The sequence below is a fragment of the Jaculus jaculus genome, chromosome 6 (assembly GCF_020740685.1).
Source record: "Jaculus jaculus isolate mJacJac1 chromosome 6, mJacJac1.mat.Y.cur, whole genome shotgun sequence".
NCBI lineage: Eukaryota > Metazoa > Chordata > Mammalia > Rodentia > Dipodidae > Jaculus > Jaculus jaculus.
The window spans coordinates 86666329-86687811 of NC_059107.1; the positions used below are offsets into that span (position 1 = coordinate 86666329).

The 21483-nt window shown below is 39.0% G+C and overlaps 1 protein-coding gene across 1 annotated transcript; it reads right to left on the minus strand.

The window, feature by feature from the left end:
* Positions 1 to 4889: 4889 nt before the first annotated feature.
* LOC101605081 (cAMP-dependent protein kinase type II-alpha regulatory subunit) lies at positions 4890 to 6340 on the minus strand. Its single transcript, XM_012951194.2, is given in 5 exon segments — positions 4890 to 5172; positions 5174 to 5242; positions 5245 to 5851; positions 6085 to 6214; positions 6217 to 6340. Coding segments are annotated over 5 exon segments (1212 nt in total). The 3' UTR covers position 4890.
* Between the last annotated feature and the right edge of the window lie 15143 nt (positions 6341 to 21483).

Sequence of the window (21483 nt, forward strand, 5' to 3'; positions counted from 1 at the left end):
TGTCTGTTGTGATCTTTCCTTTTTCATTGCTAAGTTTGTTAATTTGAAGAACCTTTTTTTTCACTTGATCAAATTGGCCAGGGGTTTGTCAATCTTGTTTATTTTTTCAAAGAACCAACTCTTTGTTTCATCAATTTTCTTAATTGTTTTCTCAGTTCCCAATTCATTAATTTTTGCTCTGATCTCAGTTATTTCTTTCCATCTGTAGCTTTTTGGGTTACATTCTTTTTGCTTTTCCATTGTCCTTAGGTGGATGGCTAGGTTATTGATCTGGGATCTCTCTGTCTTTGTTATGAGGGCATTTACTGCTTTTAATTTTCCCCTGAAGACTGCCTTAATTGTGTTCCATAAGTTTTGGTTCGTTTTGTTCTCATTATCATTTGTTTCTAGAAATTTCTCAATTTCATTTTTATTTTGTCCACTATCCATTTATTGTTTATAAGTGTGATGTTAAGGGCTGGAGAAATGGCTTAGTGGTTAAGACCCTTGCTTGCAAAGCCAAAGGACCCAGGTTCAATTCTCCAGGACCCACATAAGCCAGATGCACAAGGTGGTACATGCATCTGGAGTTTGTTTGCATTGGGTGGAGGCCAATTCTCTCTTCCCCCTTTCAAATAAGTAAAAAAAGAAATATTTTTTTAAAAAATAAAATAATAAAAGTGTGATGTTCAGTTTCCAGGAGCAGATGGGTTTTTTTGTGGGTGTTTTGTTGTTGATTTCTAGCAGTATAGCATTGTGATCTGATATCATGCAGGGGATTATGACAATCTTCCTAAATATGTGGAAGCAGGTTTTGTAACCCCATATATGATCTATTTTAGAGAAGGTTCCATGTGCTGCTGAGAAGAATGTGTAGTCTGTGGATTTGGGTGGAATGTTCTGTAGATGTCCAATAGGTCTAAATGTTCTATGGTTTTGTTGAGCTCTCTCAGTTCCCTGGTGCGTTTCTGTTTGGATGATCTATCTATTGCTGATAATGGTGTATTGAAGTCCCCAACTATGATGGTTTGGTGATCATTTCTGTTTTATTGTTGAGTAGGTTTTGTTTGTGAGTTGTGGTGCACCTGTGTTTGGTGCATAAAGATTGATGATTATGATATCCTCTTGCTGGATTGTTCCCTTGATCAGTAGAAAGTGACCTTTGTCTTTTTTTGATTATTTTTGGTTTGAAGTCTATTTTATCCAATATTAGTATGGCCATGCCTGCTTGTTTCTTATTCTCATTTTCTTGGCTTATCATTTCCACCCTTTCAACCTTCGGAGGTGTCTGTCTTTAGTGATGAGGTGAGTTTCTTGAGGGGTCTAATTTTCTCATCCACCATGTTACTTTGTGTCTCTTGATGGGTGAAATAAGGCCATTGATATTTATTTATTTATTTATTTTCATGTATGACGTGTCAGCCTTTATAACCAAGAGTGAAGCTGAGCCCTAGAGTTTCCTTTTTTAAAAACTCATCCTTATTTATGGCAAACAGTGATTTGTTTCTTAATGAGTTTTAATTATATGCTCAATACCATAGAGCAAAAACTGCTTGCTTTCCAATCACATACCCTTTTGAGATTAAAATACAACTGTAAAACAATTCCAATTGAAAGACAACTCAAACAGCATGTACAGAACTCAGGATCAAAAGATGACCATAAAATATTTTAACTTTCAGGTAGCACAATAATGATGAATTAGGTTATTAAAAATGAGCTAAAAAAACAAAAACAAAAACAAAAACGAGGAATCTATCCTTTGCTCCAGGTGAGCTAAATGGTTTTCTGCAAACCCCCATGAGGTTAATAACAGTTTTTATTCTTTTTTTTTTTTTTAAGTATAACGATAGCCCTGCAGTGTTTAATAGGAAACCCACGGGAAGGCTGCTTCCCATAAAATAGACATTGTAATTACTGAAGAACGTCAGCAGTCAAAACAGAAGAGGCGAGAGGTAACTGTAGTGTCAATTCAAAGCAACCCATATATTGGCAAGATTGGTTTGAAAGTGCATGTCACAAACAAAAATCCCAACGCCAACCAACTGAAAAAAAAAAAAAAAGATAAGAAGATGACATTCATGGGTCCTTTGCTTTATCTGTGCAAAATGTTTTCACTTAAAAAAAAATGAAGACTGTGACACACCACAAAATGCTGTGTCCCCAGGGTGCTACTGGACACCAGCAGCACCTCACTGACCACTCCATCATGAGCCTCAGCGAATCTGGGCAATTGGAGGATGAACAAAACCACTCCTGGCTAAAGAAGTCTTTTCTTGCCACTTTGCTGCCGAATTTGCTCATTAAGCTACTCAAAGAAAAGCTCTACTCCTACTTCTGAGAATCTACAGCAGAAATGTGTGATCATATCCAAAGACTAGGAACTAAGAACCGTGAGGAAAGCGCACGAGAACCCCTCTGTTAGAGCATCCAACAAGAGCAGAGTGAGTAGGGTAAGCGGGGGACAGTGAGGAAGGACAACACTTCAGGCTGGACCTAAAGGCTCTTAGGACTCTTTTCTAGCATCCAAAGTCCATAGCAATCTGAGAGAGAGGGCATGAAGCTCTAACCCTTAGAAGAGAACAGTAGTGAATCTCTTGCTGACACACTCCTCCCTGTGAGGCTCAGCTCTCAGTCACAGGGTTGCCTGTCACAATGGGGACACCCAGGCCTGAGTAAAACTTGGTCTGCCACCTCTGCTTCCTTAAGCTGCAAAGAGAACTGGAACACTGTCTGGTACTGGCACTGTGGTGATGGCTGTATCCTTTTTTACTCACACCGGTCCCTTTCCTGTCTCCCCTCCTCAAGTGAGCTGTGTGGATGGTGAGCCATGTGTTAAAGCAATAACTTGAGCTGGTGAACCCAACTCTGCACAACAGCAACCATCAGTGAGGCAGGGGTGTCTGAGAAGACTGCAAAAGAAAGGGCACACTAGACTGGGAGGTGAGAGGCGGGAGAAGGCCCATCCCTAGCAGCCAAGAGGAGTAACTCTCTCTCAGATTCACAGCCAGCTCTGACTGGTCAGAAGTGTGGAAAGGTAGGGCATCTGTCAAGGTTCAGTCTTTTTTTTTTTTTTCTTCGAGGTAGGGTCTCACTCTAGTCCAGGCTGACCTGGAACTAACTATGTAGGCTCAGGGTGGCCTTGAACTCACAGTGATCCTCCTACTTCTGTCTCCTGAGTGCTGGGATTAAAGGTGTGTGCCACCACGCCGGGCAGGGTTCAGTCTTCACAAGGACTGAGGCTGGGCTGGCCTACTCCTGAAGCCTCATGTAGCCCTTCCCTTTGCAAGAAACTTCTGAGTATCTGAGAATAAAGCAATCCCATAGGGAAGAAGAGCCTCAGGAAAACGTGTGATGGCCACACGAGCTCTCCCGGCGCTAGCTACCTGCTCTGGAGCACGAGTCACAGCCTTTCACGACTCAGAGCTGCGATGTGCACTACCCAGGGCAGTATGAGAGTCCCTCTTTTACTTCATGGGACACCAGAGGAAAAGGAATAATTATCAAGGTTGTGGTGGGGTTATCCACTCTGGAAATCTCTTGGACACAGTGTCCATGGCAAAAGCAAAGAGCATATTAATTACAAAAGCCTTCATAGTAATTCTATCATTATAAATGATAGCTCTTTTTTTTCTTATTAGAGAACAAACCTGGGGCCTTGTACATGCTACATAAGTTCTCTACCAGAGTTTTCCTCATAACCCAATGATACCAATTTTTTAAAAACTAACAGAGATGTTTAGGATGAATGTCTGAGTCAGCTGACAAACTCCATATATGTGATTATGTCCAAGGTAAATCCCTTAAATAGAGAAATAATTTCCTTTAAAAACTAGCTCCTTTTAAAAAGAGTTTAAAAAGTGCTGATCAACAAGCAAGTTGTGCAACATCTCAGGAGAAGTGACGGGCGCTCTCGGTAGCAACCTTGTTAGCAGATTGCCAGTGGCAAGTGACTGGAAACAAGCAATGGCAGGAATTGCTTGGGAGTCATGTAGGTCAGAGAAGTGATGGCACCTCAGGACCCTGGCTCCTCATATCAGCACCATGCTTTACCCAGCTGAGCTAACTAACCGCTCACCCCTGGCTCCTTATAAATGGATAACAATTTGCTCATGCAAACTGCACAGAAATTAAACAAACAAAACAAAAAACCTACTAGAAACAAACAACAAAACCCTAACCCAGAAAACCTTTCCTGGCTCTCTACTACTGGCAAAATGTTCCAAACTTTCTGCTTTAACGTGGATCTGAGTGACGTGAGTCTGCTCTGGAGTACTGACTTCTTGGCAGGACCTTTCCCTAAGCATCTCTGTGGCCTGGAGACAGGTGTGGTGTGGGCAGCTTTTAGCAGACATGAGTGCCACTGGAGCACAGACCTCCATTATATCTACTACCATTTTCCACTGTCAAACCAAAGGCAGCAATTGTGAACACACTATGGACGTTCTCAAAAGACAAATGAGGAGACTGGAGGCTATTTCCTCCCTTGAGAAAGCCTGGGGGAGGGTGTTTACAAATACTCAACAGGCTTCTGCAGACCTTACCATAACTTCCAAAAGCAACAGTAGCAGCAAGGGAGGAGAGGAGGATGTTTACACTTTGGACTTTGTATCAGGCACTTAAATTGTTGGAGAGACATGCCATTCTGAACCAAAGAGGTGAAAACCGGGTTGGAGTAACCATTACAAGTGGTCTAATAATGGGCTTTCAGAAGCAAGTGGAGGTGTGGGTGGAACTTCTGTCCATCCATTAGTGCTGACTTTCAAGTTTTCCAAATGCCCCTAACCACAGCAATGACAGCGGCGGTGACAACAGCAGGAACGGTTCTGTTGTCTCTGTTTTCTGTGTGTGTTCTGTGGCTGACCGGAAGGTTTTGGTGCCACATTGAGAAGGCTCTGGGGTGTGTCACATCTATTGCCCGGGGTAGATCAGATCCAAGCTAGAGCCGAACATCTTCACCAGTTGTTCCTCATCGTGTGAGATGTTCCTCTTCATGATGTCCATGCAGGGTCCCAGAAGCCTCTGAAATGCTTGAACATCCATAACTAAGCACTTGACATCTCCAACAGCATACGCTGAAGCAGCTCTGGGTTTGTTGGTGACCAGCGCAAGCTCTCCAAAGTACTGTCCCTTTTGGCAGCGTGCACTCTCAACCTCCTGGTTTGCATCACTCCTGTTTGTTTTAGTCTAATCATCTAATCAAGATGCTCACTTCGCCAGATTCTATGATGTAAAAGCTATCAGCCTTTTCACCCTGAGCGATTTTATGCGCTCTCCGTCCCTATAGATCTTTTCTCCTATCACATCCACAATCTTCAGGCGTTCTGATACCTCGAGGGACTTGAGGAGTGGCACAGACTCAGTAAATTCTTCAAACATCTTCCTCCTTTTTGCATTGTTCTTCACTATGATTCTCCTAAAAGTCACTCGATCCGATCCCCAAAGGGAGCCTTCTGAGGTGGCGACGACGGTAGCAGCTCTTGGTGTATTGTACATCAGAGCCAGTTCTACGAAACTGCCACAGTTGTCATACTGACCAACAGAGCGTGTTTGATTATCTTTTGTCACTAAAATGTCATATGTTCCCCGTTCTATGACATAAAAGTTGTCTCCCTCATCTCCTTGGTCAATGACATGCTCGTCAATTTTGACTATCCTTTCAAACATGGCATCGAGAACTTGAGAAAGCTGTTCCGGATCAAGATTTTTGAACAGGAGAATATCTTTGCAAGCTTCCTGAAGTCGGCATCGCTGTTCATCAGTCTTAGGATAAACCACCTTCGGATCATTGTCTTCCTCTTCTTCATCAGGGTTATAGGTTTCTGCACAGACTGACACTCGTCTAGTAAATCTGCTAGGAACTGGAACCGTCCTGGATAACTGAACACGAGCTGCCGTATGCAGATGCTCTGGTTCTCAGAACGAAAGCAAGCTAGAAGGGTCTTCCGCAGAGACAAGGGATCTTCTGGCCCCACGCACGTAGACTCCGCGCCACTCGCGGACCAAAAAGCGCGCACGCTTCATTCAAGGCTGAGCGCGACAAATCACTCGGTGCGCACTCGGGCTCCGGGAACCGCGGAGCTCAATTTGGAAGCGACACACGACAGCTCCTTCCAGCTCCTCGTCCCCGCGTCGTCGCTGTCCCGGTTCTCCTCGACGACGACGACCGAGTCGAGCTCCTGCGCTCGCAGCCTCTCGGGAATGGCGATGCACGCCTCGGGATCTTCGGCGCGGCCTCGCGCAGGCGTGTGAAGTACTCTGCGGCGAATTCGACGAGGTCAGGCGGCTGGTGCCGCCGCACCTCCGCCGTGTAACCCCGCAGCAGCTCCGTGAGCCCCGGCGGGATCTGGATGTGGCTCATCCCGACCGCGACCCGGCCGGTCCGCGCCGCCTCCCTCCTCCCCTCGGCGCCCGCGAGGTCTCCCGCGCGCGCCGCCCGGCTCGGCCGGCCTCCCCCGCGTTGAAGCGCCGCTCTTCGGGGCCGGCTCTGCGTCTCCGGGCCGCGCTATCCTACGAGCCAGCCTGGCGCCGCTGTTGCTGTCACCGGGGGTCGTCGCCTTGGGGACAGAAGGCCAGGAGGAGAGCTGGGCGGGCGGGAGAGGCGCCCGGGTTGTGGCAGGCCATTGATATTTAGATAATGACTGTTCCCAGGGTTCCAAATTTATAAAAAGAATTATTAATATTCCAATGTCTAATAGAAATATTCTAATGCCTAAAGAAAATTGATGACCTTTGTATGACAGCAACTGGCTGGCTAAAGCTGACTTTTGGAGAATTAAATCTATGTGACTTTCATTAATAAAATTTAAGACAAGGGTCAGTAAAATACAGGCATCATGACACTTTTGCCCAAAACAAACAAACAAACAAACAAACAAAAAACTAGGTCTGGCTGCACCTTACCAAAATTCAAGTAGAGATTAATTGTGCCACATCACATAGACACCTACTTGAGTAATATACTGCTTTCTATGAATTGGGCATTTCAGAGTTCAGGTATCACCTTTTAGACTACTGTCATATATTAACCAGACTGATGTAAGAATAGGTAAGTTACTGGGCAATTAATCATAAGGATGGCTTTCTTACCTTTGTGAAAGTATAGCATTAAAGGCTGTGCTATCAAGACTACGTGATAGAATGTGCTGAGTTGAAACCTACAACATCAACAGCAAAAGCACTTTTATGCTTCCTGACTCATATGTAGGAGTCCTCTCATTATACAAATAAATATATTCAGGCATGGGATGGTCTAAGAACCTTGTTAAAGATTAGCAGCTGAATAATACAGCAGAGTTTTTATGACGAGTATTCTGACCCTTGTCTCATCCTCAACATGCCTGCTTCGTCCGTTTCCTCACCTTACTGCCTCATTGTCTACCTGCATAAGCAAGATCCCAAACAACTCAGAAATAGCCTCTGGGGCTGGAGAAATGGCTCAGCAGTTAAGGTATTTGCCTGTAAAGCATAATGACCTGAGTTCAATTTCCCAGTATCCATGTAAAGCCAAATGCACACGGTGGCACATATGTCTGGAATTCATTTGCAGTAGCTGGAGGACCTGTTCTCTTTCTCTCTCTCTTTCTTTCTCTTTAATAAATAAATGTAAAATATTTTTAATGTTTTTTTATTAATTAGTTTTGTATTCGGCAAATAGTCAGTTTGGTACCATTATTAGGCTCATCTGTGACCTACTTCTCCTTTCCTTGGTTTGCTAACTCTACTCTCCCTCTCCCTGGACCTCGTGGGTGTATCCACTTTCCCTTCCTTGGTTTTAGAAAGCTTCCACTCCCTTGTATCCCTTATGCTTCTGAATATAAATGTAATGTTTAAAAGTTTTTTTTAAAAAAGAGGATGACACAGGAGGATGGTAAAACTGAGACCAGCTGTGGCTATATGAGTTCCAGGCCAGGCTGAACTACAGAGTGTGACCAAATTTCAAAGAAATAAACAAAGCAAAAAATAGAAAGATTCAATGATGGCAAAATTCCTCTCCTTCAAGAAAATATATGACTCTAATCCCTATCATAGAGGCATAGAAGGAGAGAGGGGAAGAAGAAAAAGAAAAGGAAGGAGATTGAAAGGACCAAAAGAGGAAGACAATTTTCATCCTTTTGCTCAACTCAATTTACACACACACACAATATTTTCAATGAAGTGGCAGTAACTAAACTCCATAGCTGATATTCTGTAATTGCTTTTAAATGGCTGTGTTGGTTTAAACACCAATTCCATATAAAATTGGTATATTTTGAGGTCAACTACTGAACTAATATCTCTTGTCCAAAGAAACAAAATTATGTTAATTAGATCCACAAGTTTTTACAGTATATATGAACATAGTTTTTCAAGTATTAGTTTTCCTAATATATAAAAGTAAATTGTTCTAAATCCTTTAAATAATAGAGTTAGGTATGGGCATGAAAACAACTTCAAAGAAATCATGAGCAATGTTAATGTTAATCTCAATGATGACATGATGGTGATTTTCTAATTTCTACATTCTTTTTCTTTTGTAAAATATGTTTTATTATTTACTTAAGAGAGAGAGATGCAGATAGATAGAGATAATGGGCGTGCCAGGTTTTGTGGCCACCACCAAAACTCCAGACACATGTGCCACATTGTGCATCTGACTTACCTGGGTCCTGGAGAATTGAGGCTGGGTTCTTTGGCTTTGCATACAAGTGCCTTAACCATTAAGCTATCTCTTCAGCCCTCTACTTTCTTTTTCTATAACTGTCCAAATTTACTAAAATATGTATTTTTCACCGTGGTGGTTTCAATGTAAATGCACATTCCACATTGTCTTAGATAATTTTGATTAAACTTTCTACTTAATCTTTAACAAGTGGAGTCCTGCTGGAGTGGGTATGTCACTGGGGTTTGTTCTTGAACCCAGCTCTAAGGTGTTTAGAGAGTCAGTTTGAGCTCTGGCTGTTCATGCTTGTGGGTGCTGGCTTCTCTTTGTGTGACTACTGTGGATGTATGATGGAGTGAACCAGCTTCTTCTTTGGTATGCTATAAGCCTGACATAAACCTTTTCCTCTCATAAGTTGTTTCTGGTCAGATGTTTGTCACAGAAATGAGAAGGTAACTGCAACAGTCACCTCTGAAATTAAATTAAAAAGTGGAAAACATCTAGATTTTAATCTTGTATCTAGTAGAATACCATTAAAAACTATTTATTAACCAAAGTAATAATAAAAATGCTAAAACAATGAAGGAACAGGAGTGAAAATTAGATTTGTGATTCAAAAGTAATACATGGAATTTTCCTGCCACCAATCTTCTAGAGTGTCAGCATGGGTCAGTGATTTGTGTCAGTATCCTGAAGTCACGCTCTGACTTAAGTGTTTTGCTAGGGTACTTGGAACTTCTAAGTGATGTGTTTATGGGAGGAATTGGTCCTCTTTACACAGCAAGACTTGCAGAAGAAAAATATGTAAAGGCAATTAACACTGAAGTCAAGCTATGAATTATCAACTGTTGAAACTAAAATAAAAAAAAACATCACTTTAATGTAAAAAATTTAAAAATATTTGACAAGAGATTAAGTAATATTGAATCTAGAACATCAGTAAGCATAGTAATGACCCTGAATGTATTATTTCACAAGAAAGAAGTTTAAGGTAACTACTAGTAACAGTTACTTTTCACTACATTTCTTTCTGTATCCTTTGTCATTTTATAAGTAAATTTTTATATATGTATTTTTCTGAAGGTAATTTGAATGAATATTATATTAATGCAATATGGCATGAGCACACATAAAGGTTCAAGTATTGACTTTTTTAATCCAGTGGAACAGTTCTCTCAATTTTATGCATTTTGTATGGAATTAACTTTGTATGGAATTGGTATTTAAGCCTGTTTGGGTTATCTTCCATCTTTCAGAAACATTATTCTCATTTCAATCCATAGATTGTCATTTTGCACAATAGGAAATGTCATTAATATATATCTTTGAAGCCCAAATTGGAAAATTGTTAATTACAAAATTAATTATTAAATTATTAATATGAAATTTTAGCAAAAGATCTTACCACCCACTACTGTTCTATTTGTCTTTCATATAAGACTTGAGAGGATTTTGTTATGTTTTATGAATATTCATGACTCTTATATGCAAATGTCAGGAAATAGGATTATAAAGGAAAAATTTCTCCCAATCCAGAAATTCTCTCAACATAGCAGAGAAAGTAAAGACTTTTATTACCAAATAAACATTAACCAGCATGTGATTTATATCAGGGTGATCTGGTAAGAAATGTCAAAGAACAAAATCTGGCCATTTTATATAGCCGAGTAGACATAAACCCATTTCCATATTTTTGTAGGAGAAATGGACTGTATTGAAGCTTATAGATCTAGAGGAAGTTCCATAATGGCAGAAAAAGCTGACCCACTTTCACAGATCCAAGCAAAGAGAAAAACAGCAGCCATCACCATAAGCAAGTATACTCCAATCACTCATTTTTTACATGTTTCCAAAAAAAAAAATAGACTTCAAATTGACAGTACCACCTGTCATGCAGAGTTCATCCTAAATTTATCTGGTAACTGAGGCAACTGAACAGCTGTCTGAGCTGAGAGTCTTTATCCAGAGGAAAAACAGACTTTTCATGTCTTCCTGACAAGATGTAAGATTGTCACCTGAAGCAAGGCACTGACCAGAGTTTGGCTCTTTCCTTCCCACAAGGACATTCAGATGCTATGTCCTAATATCTACAAGAAAATGGCTGTATCTCATATACCTAAAAAAGAAACATCTGGGTCAGAAATTTACCAAAACTCTATCTTGAGGCAATAGAGATGGCTCAGCAGTTAAGGGACTTGCCTGCAAAGCCTAACAACTAAGGTTTGATTTCCCAGTACCCATATGAAGCCAGGTGCACAAAGTAATGCATGTATCTTGAGTCCATTTGCAGCAGCTAGTGGCCCTGGCATGCCCATATTCATTCATTCATTCATTCTCTTTCTGTTCCCTTTGTCACTCTGCTTGCAAATTTATACATAAATAAATTTTAAAAAGCTATCTTGTTTCAAAAGGACACACATATCTCCAAGACTGACTCATAAATTTAGTTAAGTAAATGCGCTAAGAAAAAAGAGAAGGTGATGAAAAATTCTCAACAAAATATTGGCAAACAGAATATATCAGAAAGATCATCCCCCCCAACCAAGTAGGCTTTACCTCAGAGATGTAGGGATGGTTCAACATATGTAAATTGATAAATAGAATAAATTATATAAATGGAGTGAAGGACAAAAATTACATGATTATCTCATTTGATGTAAAAAAAAGAATGTGATAAAATCCAACACCCCTTTATAATAAAAGTCCTTCAGAAGGAAATATATCTCAACATAATAGTCTATTTATGACAAACCTATAGCCAACATAACACTAAATGATGAAAAAGTTGAAGCTTTTATACTAAAATCAGGAACAAGACAAAGGTGTCCACTGTCCCCAATTTTATTTAATATAGTATTGTAATTCTTAGCCATAACAATAAGGCAAGAGACACACATAAAAGGGATACAAATTGGAAAGGAAGAGATCAAGTTATCATTTGCAGATGATATGATTCTATACATAAAGGACCATAAAGACTCTACCAGAAAACTGTAAGAGCTGATGAACACTTATAGCCATGTAGCAGGATACAAAGTAAACACACAGAAATCAGTAGACTTCCTATATGTTAACAACAAACACCAGAGGATGAAATCAGAGAATCACTCCCATTCACAATTACATCAAAACAACAAATAAGTAAATATAAAATAACCTTGGAATAAACCTAAATAAGGAAGTGAAAGATTTCTACAGTGAGAAATTTAAAACACCCAAGCAAGAAATTGCAGAAGATACTAGGAATTTGAAAAACATCCCATGTTCTTAAATTGGAAGAATCAATATTGTGAAAATATCAATCTTACCAAAAGCAATCTACACATTTAATGCAATCCCCATCAAAATTATAATGGCATTCTTCATGGAAATAGAAAAAAATACAAAAATTAATTTGGTAGCACAAAAAAGCCTCAAATATCTAAAACAATTTTGAGCAACAAAAATAAGGCAGCTAGTATCATCATACCTGATTTTAACCTATACTACAGAGCCATAGTAACAAAAATACACATGTAGATCAATGGAACAGAATAGAGAACCTAGATGTAAGTCCATGCAGCTGCAGCCACCTGATCTTTGACAAAAAAATGACAAAAATACTCACTGGAAAAAAGACAGCCTCTTCAGCAAATGGTGCTGGGAAAATTGGATATTTATCTGTAGGAGGATGAGAATAGATCCCTATCTCTCTCCATGTACAAGAATTAAGTCCAAATGGACCTTCATATAAGATGCAAAATGCTAAACCTGCTAGAGGAAAAACTAGGGAAAACCCATCAACATATTGGTCTTGGCAAAGACTTTCTGAATAGAACCCCAGTTGCTCAAGAAATAAATCTATGGACCAAGTGCTGGAACTTCGTGAAATTGCTAAGCTTTTGTACAGAAAAGGACACTGTGAATAGACCAAAAAGGCAACCTACAAAATGGGAGAAAATCCTTGCCAATTATACATCTGACAGAGGATTAATATCCAAAATATACAAAGAACTCAAAATCCTAAATAATAAGAAATCAAGCAATTAAAAAAATAGGCTATGGAACTAAATAGCAAGTTCTCATATGCAAACCTACTGTTTTGGACAATGGAACACTTAGAAGCCATAGATTGTTACTAGAAAAACTTTCATGCCAGGGATGGGATACCTTCTTGTGAGTTGTTGGCCAGGGTGGTCCCTGGTGCCCCCAAAACTTTACAGGTATTGCCAAGGCTCTTGGTTTCCCACCAGGAATTCATGAAAAAACCTATTGCTGAAGACTCTACATACTTGGGCTACAAGGTACTGAGAAATTCTGTTGGAGCTGAGCTGAAAACCTCCTCCATGTAGCCAAGCTGACAGAAAGCTGGAAATAGCTATGCTGCATGCATTTCAATTGTAGAGACAGAGAAATCACCAGTGGAGACACTGAACAGTAGACTCTGCAAGTCTTAAATTTGGCCAGCCAGGCAAATGAGCCAACAGGTGCAATAGTGTCATGTCTGTTATGGGGGAAACCAACTGCCCTCTAATTGAGGCCTAATGCATGGGAGGGAATATATCCCTGATACTAAAAACCTACAATAGAGATAGTCATATGTCCTAGGTGTGTAATGTCTGCTTGTATCTGGCTTAATGTGTATACTATGCACACCAAACTGGCCAGTAAGCTCTTCTCGTTATGTTCATACCCATATATTAGTGCTACTCTCACTTTTTGTTCTGAGAAATTTCTCTTTTCAGGTGGCAGTGAACTTGGGATGGCCCAGAAGACATCATGGTACTGAGAAAAGTGACATAGGAGTACTCAGCACTGAAATATCTATGTTATATCTTCCAAGGCTCAGAGTCCACTACAGAAGAGCTGGAAGAAAGAATGTAAGAGCCAAAGAAAGGGAAGGACTCCTTTCAACATGCTTTTTCCAGACACAAGATGGCCTGGAGATCCATGACCTCACAGTGCTTGTGTGACACTACCCACACACGACCATCACAATGGGAGGAAATGACAGTGAATCGAAATAAAAGACAGACTGACTGATTTTCCCTAAAGTATATTATTTGACACTTATTCAGGATATGTTCATGTTTTCCTATTGAATAAAAAGATGAAAAGCCTTTAGGAAATATAATCAAATAAGTAAAGGTGGAAATTAATACACCCACTAATTCAACATATGCAGTGCTCTATGTATCAGATTCAGTTAAAAGAAAACAAAGCTTGAGCTAGAGATGTACTCAGTTGGTAGAGTGCTTGTGTTGCATGTATAAAGTCATGGATTCAATCACCAACACCACATAAAGAATGTGTGGTGGTACACATCTGTAACCCCAGCATTTGGGAGGTAGAGCCTAGAGGATTACAAGTTCAAGGTTATTCTCAGCTGCATAGTTAAGTTTGAGCTCGGATTGGGATACATGAGACTCTATCTCAAAAAAAGAAAAGAAAAGAAAAGAAAAGACTATAGAAATGGAGATTATAAGAGATATACAGTAAACCAGGGACAAACAGCTATATGAGCTGAGCAAAGATTGGACAGAAGAATGGAATTACAAACTAGAAACAAGAAGTCTGTAGAAGGATTTGCTACTGTTAATCATTCATCACTTACTAATACCTTATCAGCTATAATGATGTACTGATTATAACTATGTCCATTTCCATGTATTTTCAGTCAGCCACCACAATAATCCTGTGATATTTACAGATAAAGGAATAGGTTCAAAGACAATAAGACACTTAAACATACCATAATCTCTCATATCTGTAATTCCAGCATTCAGGAGGCTGAGACAGGAGCATTTTCATAAGTTCACTTTGGTACACAGTGAAATTTTGTCTCAAAAGCAAAAAAGAAAACACTGAAAGAGGGCTGGAAGATGGCTCAGTGGATTAAGCACTTACTATTCAAGCTAGAGCATCCATGTTCAGATTCCCAGACATCACATACAAACTGGAGGTTGTGATGGGCTTCTATAATCCACCACACTGATCAGGAGATACAAGGTGGAGAAATGACAATTTCCTGGCTCACAGACCAGTCAACCTAAAGCATCAGTGTCAGCAAGAATGAGGGTGACAGCCCCTGCCTCAAATGAGGGAGAAGGTGAGAACCAACACCCAAACATTGTCCTCTGACCTAAACATGTATGCTGTGGCACATGCACACCCAAAAGCACATACACATACATACATACATACACACACACACACACAAAGAGAGAGAGAAATAAATATATGCATATGCCAAAAAAATTTGTTTTATTTTTTATTAACAGCTTCTATAATTATAGACAATTAACTACTGTACTTCCCTCCCCCTACTTTATCTTTGTAACTTCATTCTCCATCACATCCCCTCCCCCTCTCAATCAGGCTCTCTTTCATTTTGATGTCATCATCTTTTCCTCCTATTATGAGGGTCTTGTGTAGGTAGTGTCAGGCACCGTGAGGTCATGCATATTGAGGTCATTTTGTGTCTGGAAAAGTGTATTATAAGCAGTCCTACCCTTCCTTTGGCCCTTACATTCTTTCTGCCACCTCTTCAAATGGACCCTGAACCTTGGAAGGTGTGATAGAGATATTTCAGTGCTGAGCACTCCTCTGTCACTTTATCTCAGCACTATGGTGCCTTCTGAGTCATCCCAAGCTCACCAACATCTGAAAAGAGAAGTTTGTCTAACCAAAAATGAAAGTAGCATTAATTCATGTGTATGAACATAAGAGAACTATTTACAGGCAGTTTGGTGAGCACAGTATATATATTTAGCCATACACCAGCAGACTTTGTACCCCTAGGGATCATGACTTCTCTATCATATGTTTTTGGTATCAGGCATATATTCCTTCCCATGCAGCGGACCTCCATTCCAATTAGAGAACAGCTGGATTCTCCCATAACAGACATGACACTATTTCACCCATTGGATCATTTGCCCTGGATTGCCAAATTTAAGGTTTGCAGTGTCAACTGTTTTTTAATCTCCATTGGTGAATTCTGTCTCTCCCATGGAACTCCATGCAACATAGCTTTTTTCAGTTATCTGTCATCTGCTCTACAAGGTTTTCAGCTCAGCTCCAATGGATTTCTCAGTGACCTTGCAGTACAAGCATATGGAGTCTTCAGCAATAGGGTCTTACCATATATTCCTTGTAGGAAACCAAAAGCCTCAGCAATATCCTGTAATGTTTTAAGGACAACAGGTACCTCCCTGGCCAACAACTCTCAGGAAGGTATCCCATACCTGTCACTGAAAATTTTCTAGTAAATATCTATGGCTTCTGGGTGTGCAATCATTCAAAAAAGTAGGTTTCCATATGACTTATGTATACCCTCTTAGACTTTGATTATCCCTCCTCGCCTTTCCTTCACTCAGTACCTTTCCCTGACCTCAGTTAGTCCTTTCCATCCCATTAATCTGTTCTTATACTTACATATATGCAATACTATCCTATTAAATTCCCCCTCCCTCTCTTTCTATTCCCTTTATATACCATTCTAGCTAAGATGCACATATTAGAGAGAACATGTGATGTTAAATGAGCAAGCAATTAAGAAACTTGTCAAAGTTTACTATTAAGGTTAACACTTGTTTCAGTTAATGTAGGATATGGCTAGAATTCAAACTTAGGGTAGTGTGGCTTTAAAGCAGCTAAGAATATGATATGTACCACTAAGTTTATAATGGAGGAAAAGCAGAACAAGAAAAAGTACAATTCTAGGGAGAAAAAAACTGCTACCAGTCTTTTGACTGACTTTGGAAACACCAAAGAGAAAAAACTAATAATCCTTCCCAGCGACCACTACCTTCAGTCTCCAAGCCAGATTCTGAAACTTATCCAAAATAAAAAATCTAATTCTATTGTAGATGATCTGAAACATTAACAATGCACAGGCGGTCATAGCTTATTAATACAAAGGCTCAACTTCTTCAGGAACGATATCTAATGAGCTGGTCTTTATATATTTTATATATATATATATATATATATATATATATATATATATCAATAAACCCTGCCAGATTGAGGAAGATCCTTCAAGACTAAAACATCAAATATGAAAGATAGACAATGTCTAAGAACTACTTTATCTTTAAAAAGATTAAGAAGTTAAGGCTATAAAATAAATTATGGGGCCCTTGATTGGGTTTCATGTTAAAACAAAAGCTGTGAAGTTCTGATGCAACTGAGGAAATGAGCAAATTGGCTTTATAGTAGATAAAAACACTAGATCAACATTGAAATGATGTGCTTGATGTAGCATTATAGGAAATTCCATAGTTCTTCAGAGGTGATGTTGAAATACTTAGGATTACAGTGGCATGGCACTTGTAATTCCCCTTAAATAATTCTTCATAATAAGCAAAACTATGTAAGTGAAAATGAAAGTGGAAGTAACATCAAAATTCCCCATTGATGCTACACAGGTGTTTGCTTTCTCAACTTCGAAACTTCAAGATTAAAATTCAAAACTTCTATCAACAAAGGCCACAAAAATGAACTTACCAACATTTGAAGGTACATAATAGAAGAATACAAAAAAAAAGTCATAAAAATTGAAGAGGGTCAGGTAAAGAAGGAGTTCAGAGAGGGAGATGTGGATGGTAGGGGTCAATAGAAGGTATAGAGGTATAGGGAAGGGATTATGATCAAGTTTCATGATCTTCATGTATGAACATTATCAATAAAAATAAATCGAAAATACTATATAAACAAGCAAGGAACCATTTCACATCTATACAGATGTTTTAAAACTGTGAATAGACTTATACACTGATAGGAATACCTATGCGCCAAAGTATCATCTACTTGGAAAGTTCTTGTGAAGGACATAAAAATATTTAGCACCATCACAGGCACATGTTCCTTAACATTTATGTGAACTTTCAAAACCAAAACAAATCTTGGTTAAAAATTCAACCTGAAATAATTAGGAAACTAAGCAGTGAATGTTCAAAGCATTCTAATAGTTTCCTGAGTAATGGAGGCACTTTGAAATGCTTAACCATAATGTTCTTATGGCCTGTTACAGAGATTAAAGTTTTTCAAACAATTTTAGCAGTAATCTCTGTAAGAAGGGGTTAAGAGGAAAATGTGTATAAAAATCATTAAGCAGAAAATCTTTAATAATTACACACCATAGAACTTTACTTCTGTTAGTTTCTCCCCTCAGCTCTCCTGCACAAGAAAGGAGTGAGGTCGTGCCAAGAATTTTTTACTATAAAACATTATGATGCCAGCATGGCTTACACATCCAGACAACATCTGGCACATTCAGTAATGAGAAGTGAAAATAAGGAAAGTCTGCTAAAGATGCAGGGTTTAAAGCCTGGAGCCTTTGGTACTTAAACCACAGCTTCTTTGAATGATGATGACGAATTCAGTTTAGAGATAAGCATATATAATTTACATTCTTTATTCATTTAATGCATCAAACAGTGGAAATAACAAAATAACTGTTTTCTTCGCAATAGAATTCTAATAAATTACCAAATTTCATTTTATGAGGTGACTTCAAAAAATATCTGAAAGTTACATTTCCTCTCTTTCTATACATGATCTTGTAATTTATACAGATGAAAATGTTTAATTATGTGATACTACTTTGAATTATCTGCTAGAAACTAGAGTTACACAAAATTCTTTAAAATATAATTTATAAAATACTAAATGATTTCTAAATACATTAGAAAGGAACAAAGTTTATCTAATGATATTTCCTTTTAAGTTGCATTTCATTTTTTTTAACCATAGATACTGATTGTGGCCACTACACTGAGGTGTCAAAACCTAAAGATCACCAAGCAACTTTGAATCTGTCATACACAGCTTACTATATTAGAAAACCAGACCACACCTAAATGCTCACAGTGTTTCTGCACAAGTTCTCTGAAGCCCAAGGAACTATCCAAGAACCTTATTCAAAAAGTCTTTAATTTCCTTGAAATAACATCCTAATACAAGTACTATTCTGAGAAAAATAATCTTTCCAGGGCAAAGATCTCTGGACCATCATACAACTAGTCCCCATTTGTGAATAGATATTCCAGACGATAACATCGCATGGTTTCAGAACCACAGAAAGCCCATTTCTTCTTCAATCACCAGTAGTGTTGGCCACAAAATATTTCTAGTTTAACTCCTAGGTCCTAACAGAATGCCCTCTGGGCTTGTTTGAAGCCTGTGATCATGTGTCATAGTTTGGCCAATGAAATGTAAGTTTAGATGCCAGGAAGAAGCTTCAAGAGGCAGCATATAAGGGCTGGACTCTTTTATCTTTTTTTTTGTTGTTGTTTGTTTGTTTTGTTTTGTTTTTGTTTTTCAAATTAGGGTCTCATTCACTCCAGCCTAGGCTGCCTGGAATTTGCTATGTAATCACAGGGTGTCCTGAACTCATGACAATCCTACCTCTGCCTCCTGAGTGCCAGGATTAAAGAGGTATGCCACGCCTATCTGGGCTCTCTTTTGCATTGCTACAGAGACCAGCAATTTCCACCTGAAACTTCTTTATCTTCTGCACCCTGAGAATGGGACAGTATAGAGCAAACCAGTGTGTTATAGATTTGAAAACTTTTCCCCAATAGATAGATCATATTTGGAAGGAAAGCAATGACTGTCTTCTTGGATAGCATGCTTTCCAAGGAACTTTTGCAGCCACACACAGGAAGTTTGAGTCCCCAAGTTCTTTAAGTCTAACAAATGTCCATAATTTTTAAGCCTTTATCTGACCAAAGCCAGAGTGAGGGGCCTACATTTAAGGGCACCTTGGCTGGCATTCACTCTCCTTTACTGCTGGCTCCTATCCTACCTATGTTAAGAGATTTTACTTGTTTAGTCTGAATCTCTTACTTCAAAAAAAAGAAATAGCAGGGCTGGAGATATGGCCAAGCTGCTAAGTGCTCTTCCTACGCAAGCATGAGGGGGCGGGAGTCTGCATGAATTTGAATCTTTAGAACCCACATAAACAGCTAGATGAGGTCTGTAAACAATCCCATGGGTACCAGAGGATAGACGGGGCTCAGGAATGGAAAACTCAAGAACTAGCAAAAGACTCTCACAAGGAAAATGCAGGTGAGTGAGTGATGGAGGAAGAATCATTTGTCTTCCTCTGGCACTGTACAGGGCACCACACAGGGTGAGTGCATGGACACTGCATCAGCACATACGTGTGAGTACGCCACACTGCACACATCCATCACACTCACCACATCACACATAATACATACAGGCAAACAAAAACAAGATCTATATTTCAATGTTGTAAATATTAAATGAAAAATGTGAACTAGGCATTGGAGAGATGGCTCAGTGTTTAAGGCACTTTCCTGCAAAGCCCAAAAGTTTAATTTCCTATGAGGTAAAGCTAGATGCACAAAATAGCAAGTGAATCTGGAGTTCATTTGAAGAGACTGGAGGCCCTGGTACATCAATATTCTCTCTCTCTTTCTTTCTCAAATTAGCACTCTAATGCCTTTTTGGCTTTTGGTGGGTAAAATGTACCAAAAGTGCATCAGTTATAGCAAATATACTATTCTGGTGTAGGATTTTAATTTTAATGGAGATGCATGTGTGAGAACCCAGTACAAGTGAAGTATTTGTACTGTATGTCCAATTTTGACATAAACCTAAAACAGCAATAAAAGATTTTAAAAATTCTTGAATGCAAAAAAGAACATGAAATTTTCTATTAAACTAATACAATTTTATACAATGTGAATTATAATTCTGATGATTCTGATAGCATGGTAAATTGTTTTTAAGTGCCAGGAAATATGCTGTGTGCTAAGAATACAAAGATAAATAACACGCACTTCCTACCCTGAAAGAAGTTGCCATTACATAAGTAAGAGAAACACGGAGAAAATAGTTTCAGGTAAACAGTGCAGGGATGTGATTAAGCTGTGCATAAAGCTTGGAAGTGCATAGATGAGCCATCAGTCCAGTCTTGAGTGCATGAAAAAATCCTGCAAGAAATAATGCCTTAAAGAATGAAGTACAGGGACTGGGGAGATCGCTCAGAAGTTAAAGGTGCTTGCTTACAAAGCCTCTTAACCGAGATTCAGTTTCTGGTATTCAAGTAAAACCCAGAGAGGCATTTATTTACAGTGGCCAGAGAGCCCTGCCCTCCCACCCCTACACACATGCAAATAAGTTAATAAGTAAATTTAAAGAACGAAATACAATCTTGAAAAATGTAGTTGAAAACATCTACATTTTCCTTTACCACATTATGAAGAAAATAATTATCCATTTATAGCATTAAGCTGCAAGCTGTATATACCTTGAACACTCTTACACTGAAAACGTTGTTGGTAAGCAACCATATCTCATCTACTTTGGACATTGCCAGAGTCTACTTGAAAAGCCCTTGTGGGATTTGGACTGACTTAATATACTCTGAACACAAAGGAGGATCTGGATGACAGAAACCTTACTATTACTATAGTGTTTGAATTATAGAACTCCAACCTGCATTTTGAATTGTTCTCCAGGGGCATTTAGTCAATCATGAAATGATACATAAAAGAATCTGAATTCCAGAAACCACATGCATGATGAATGGCTATATATCAAACTTAGGTCTTCTAACATTAACTTTTCAAGTTACTATACAAAGTAGTGGGTTTTATCATGGCACACCCATACATATAAGATATACTTTATTCTAATAGGTTCCCATTCCCACAATGCACTCCCCACAATCCCTCTCTCTATATAGATTTTTGCTTTTCTTATCATAGTTAACATAGTTAATCCCAACTTCTGATTTCTTACTACATGTATTCCAGGACCCTACTTCCCATCTCCCTTGAAATCTTCCTTCACTCTCATGATACCCTTTTTGGTTTTATTACCTACACACACACACACACACACAC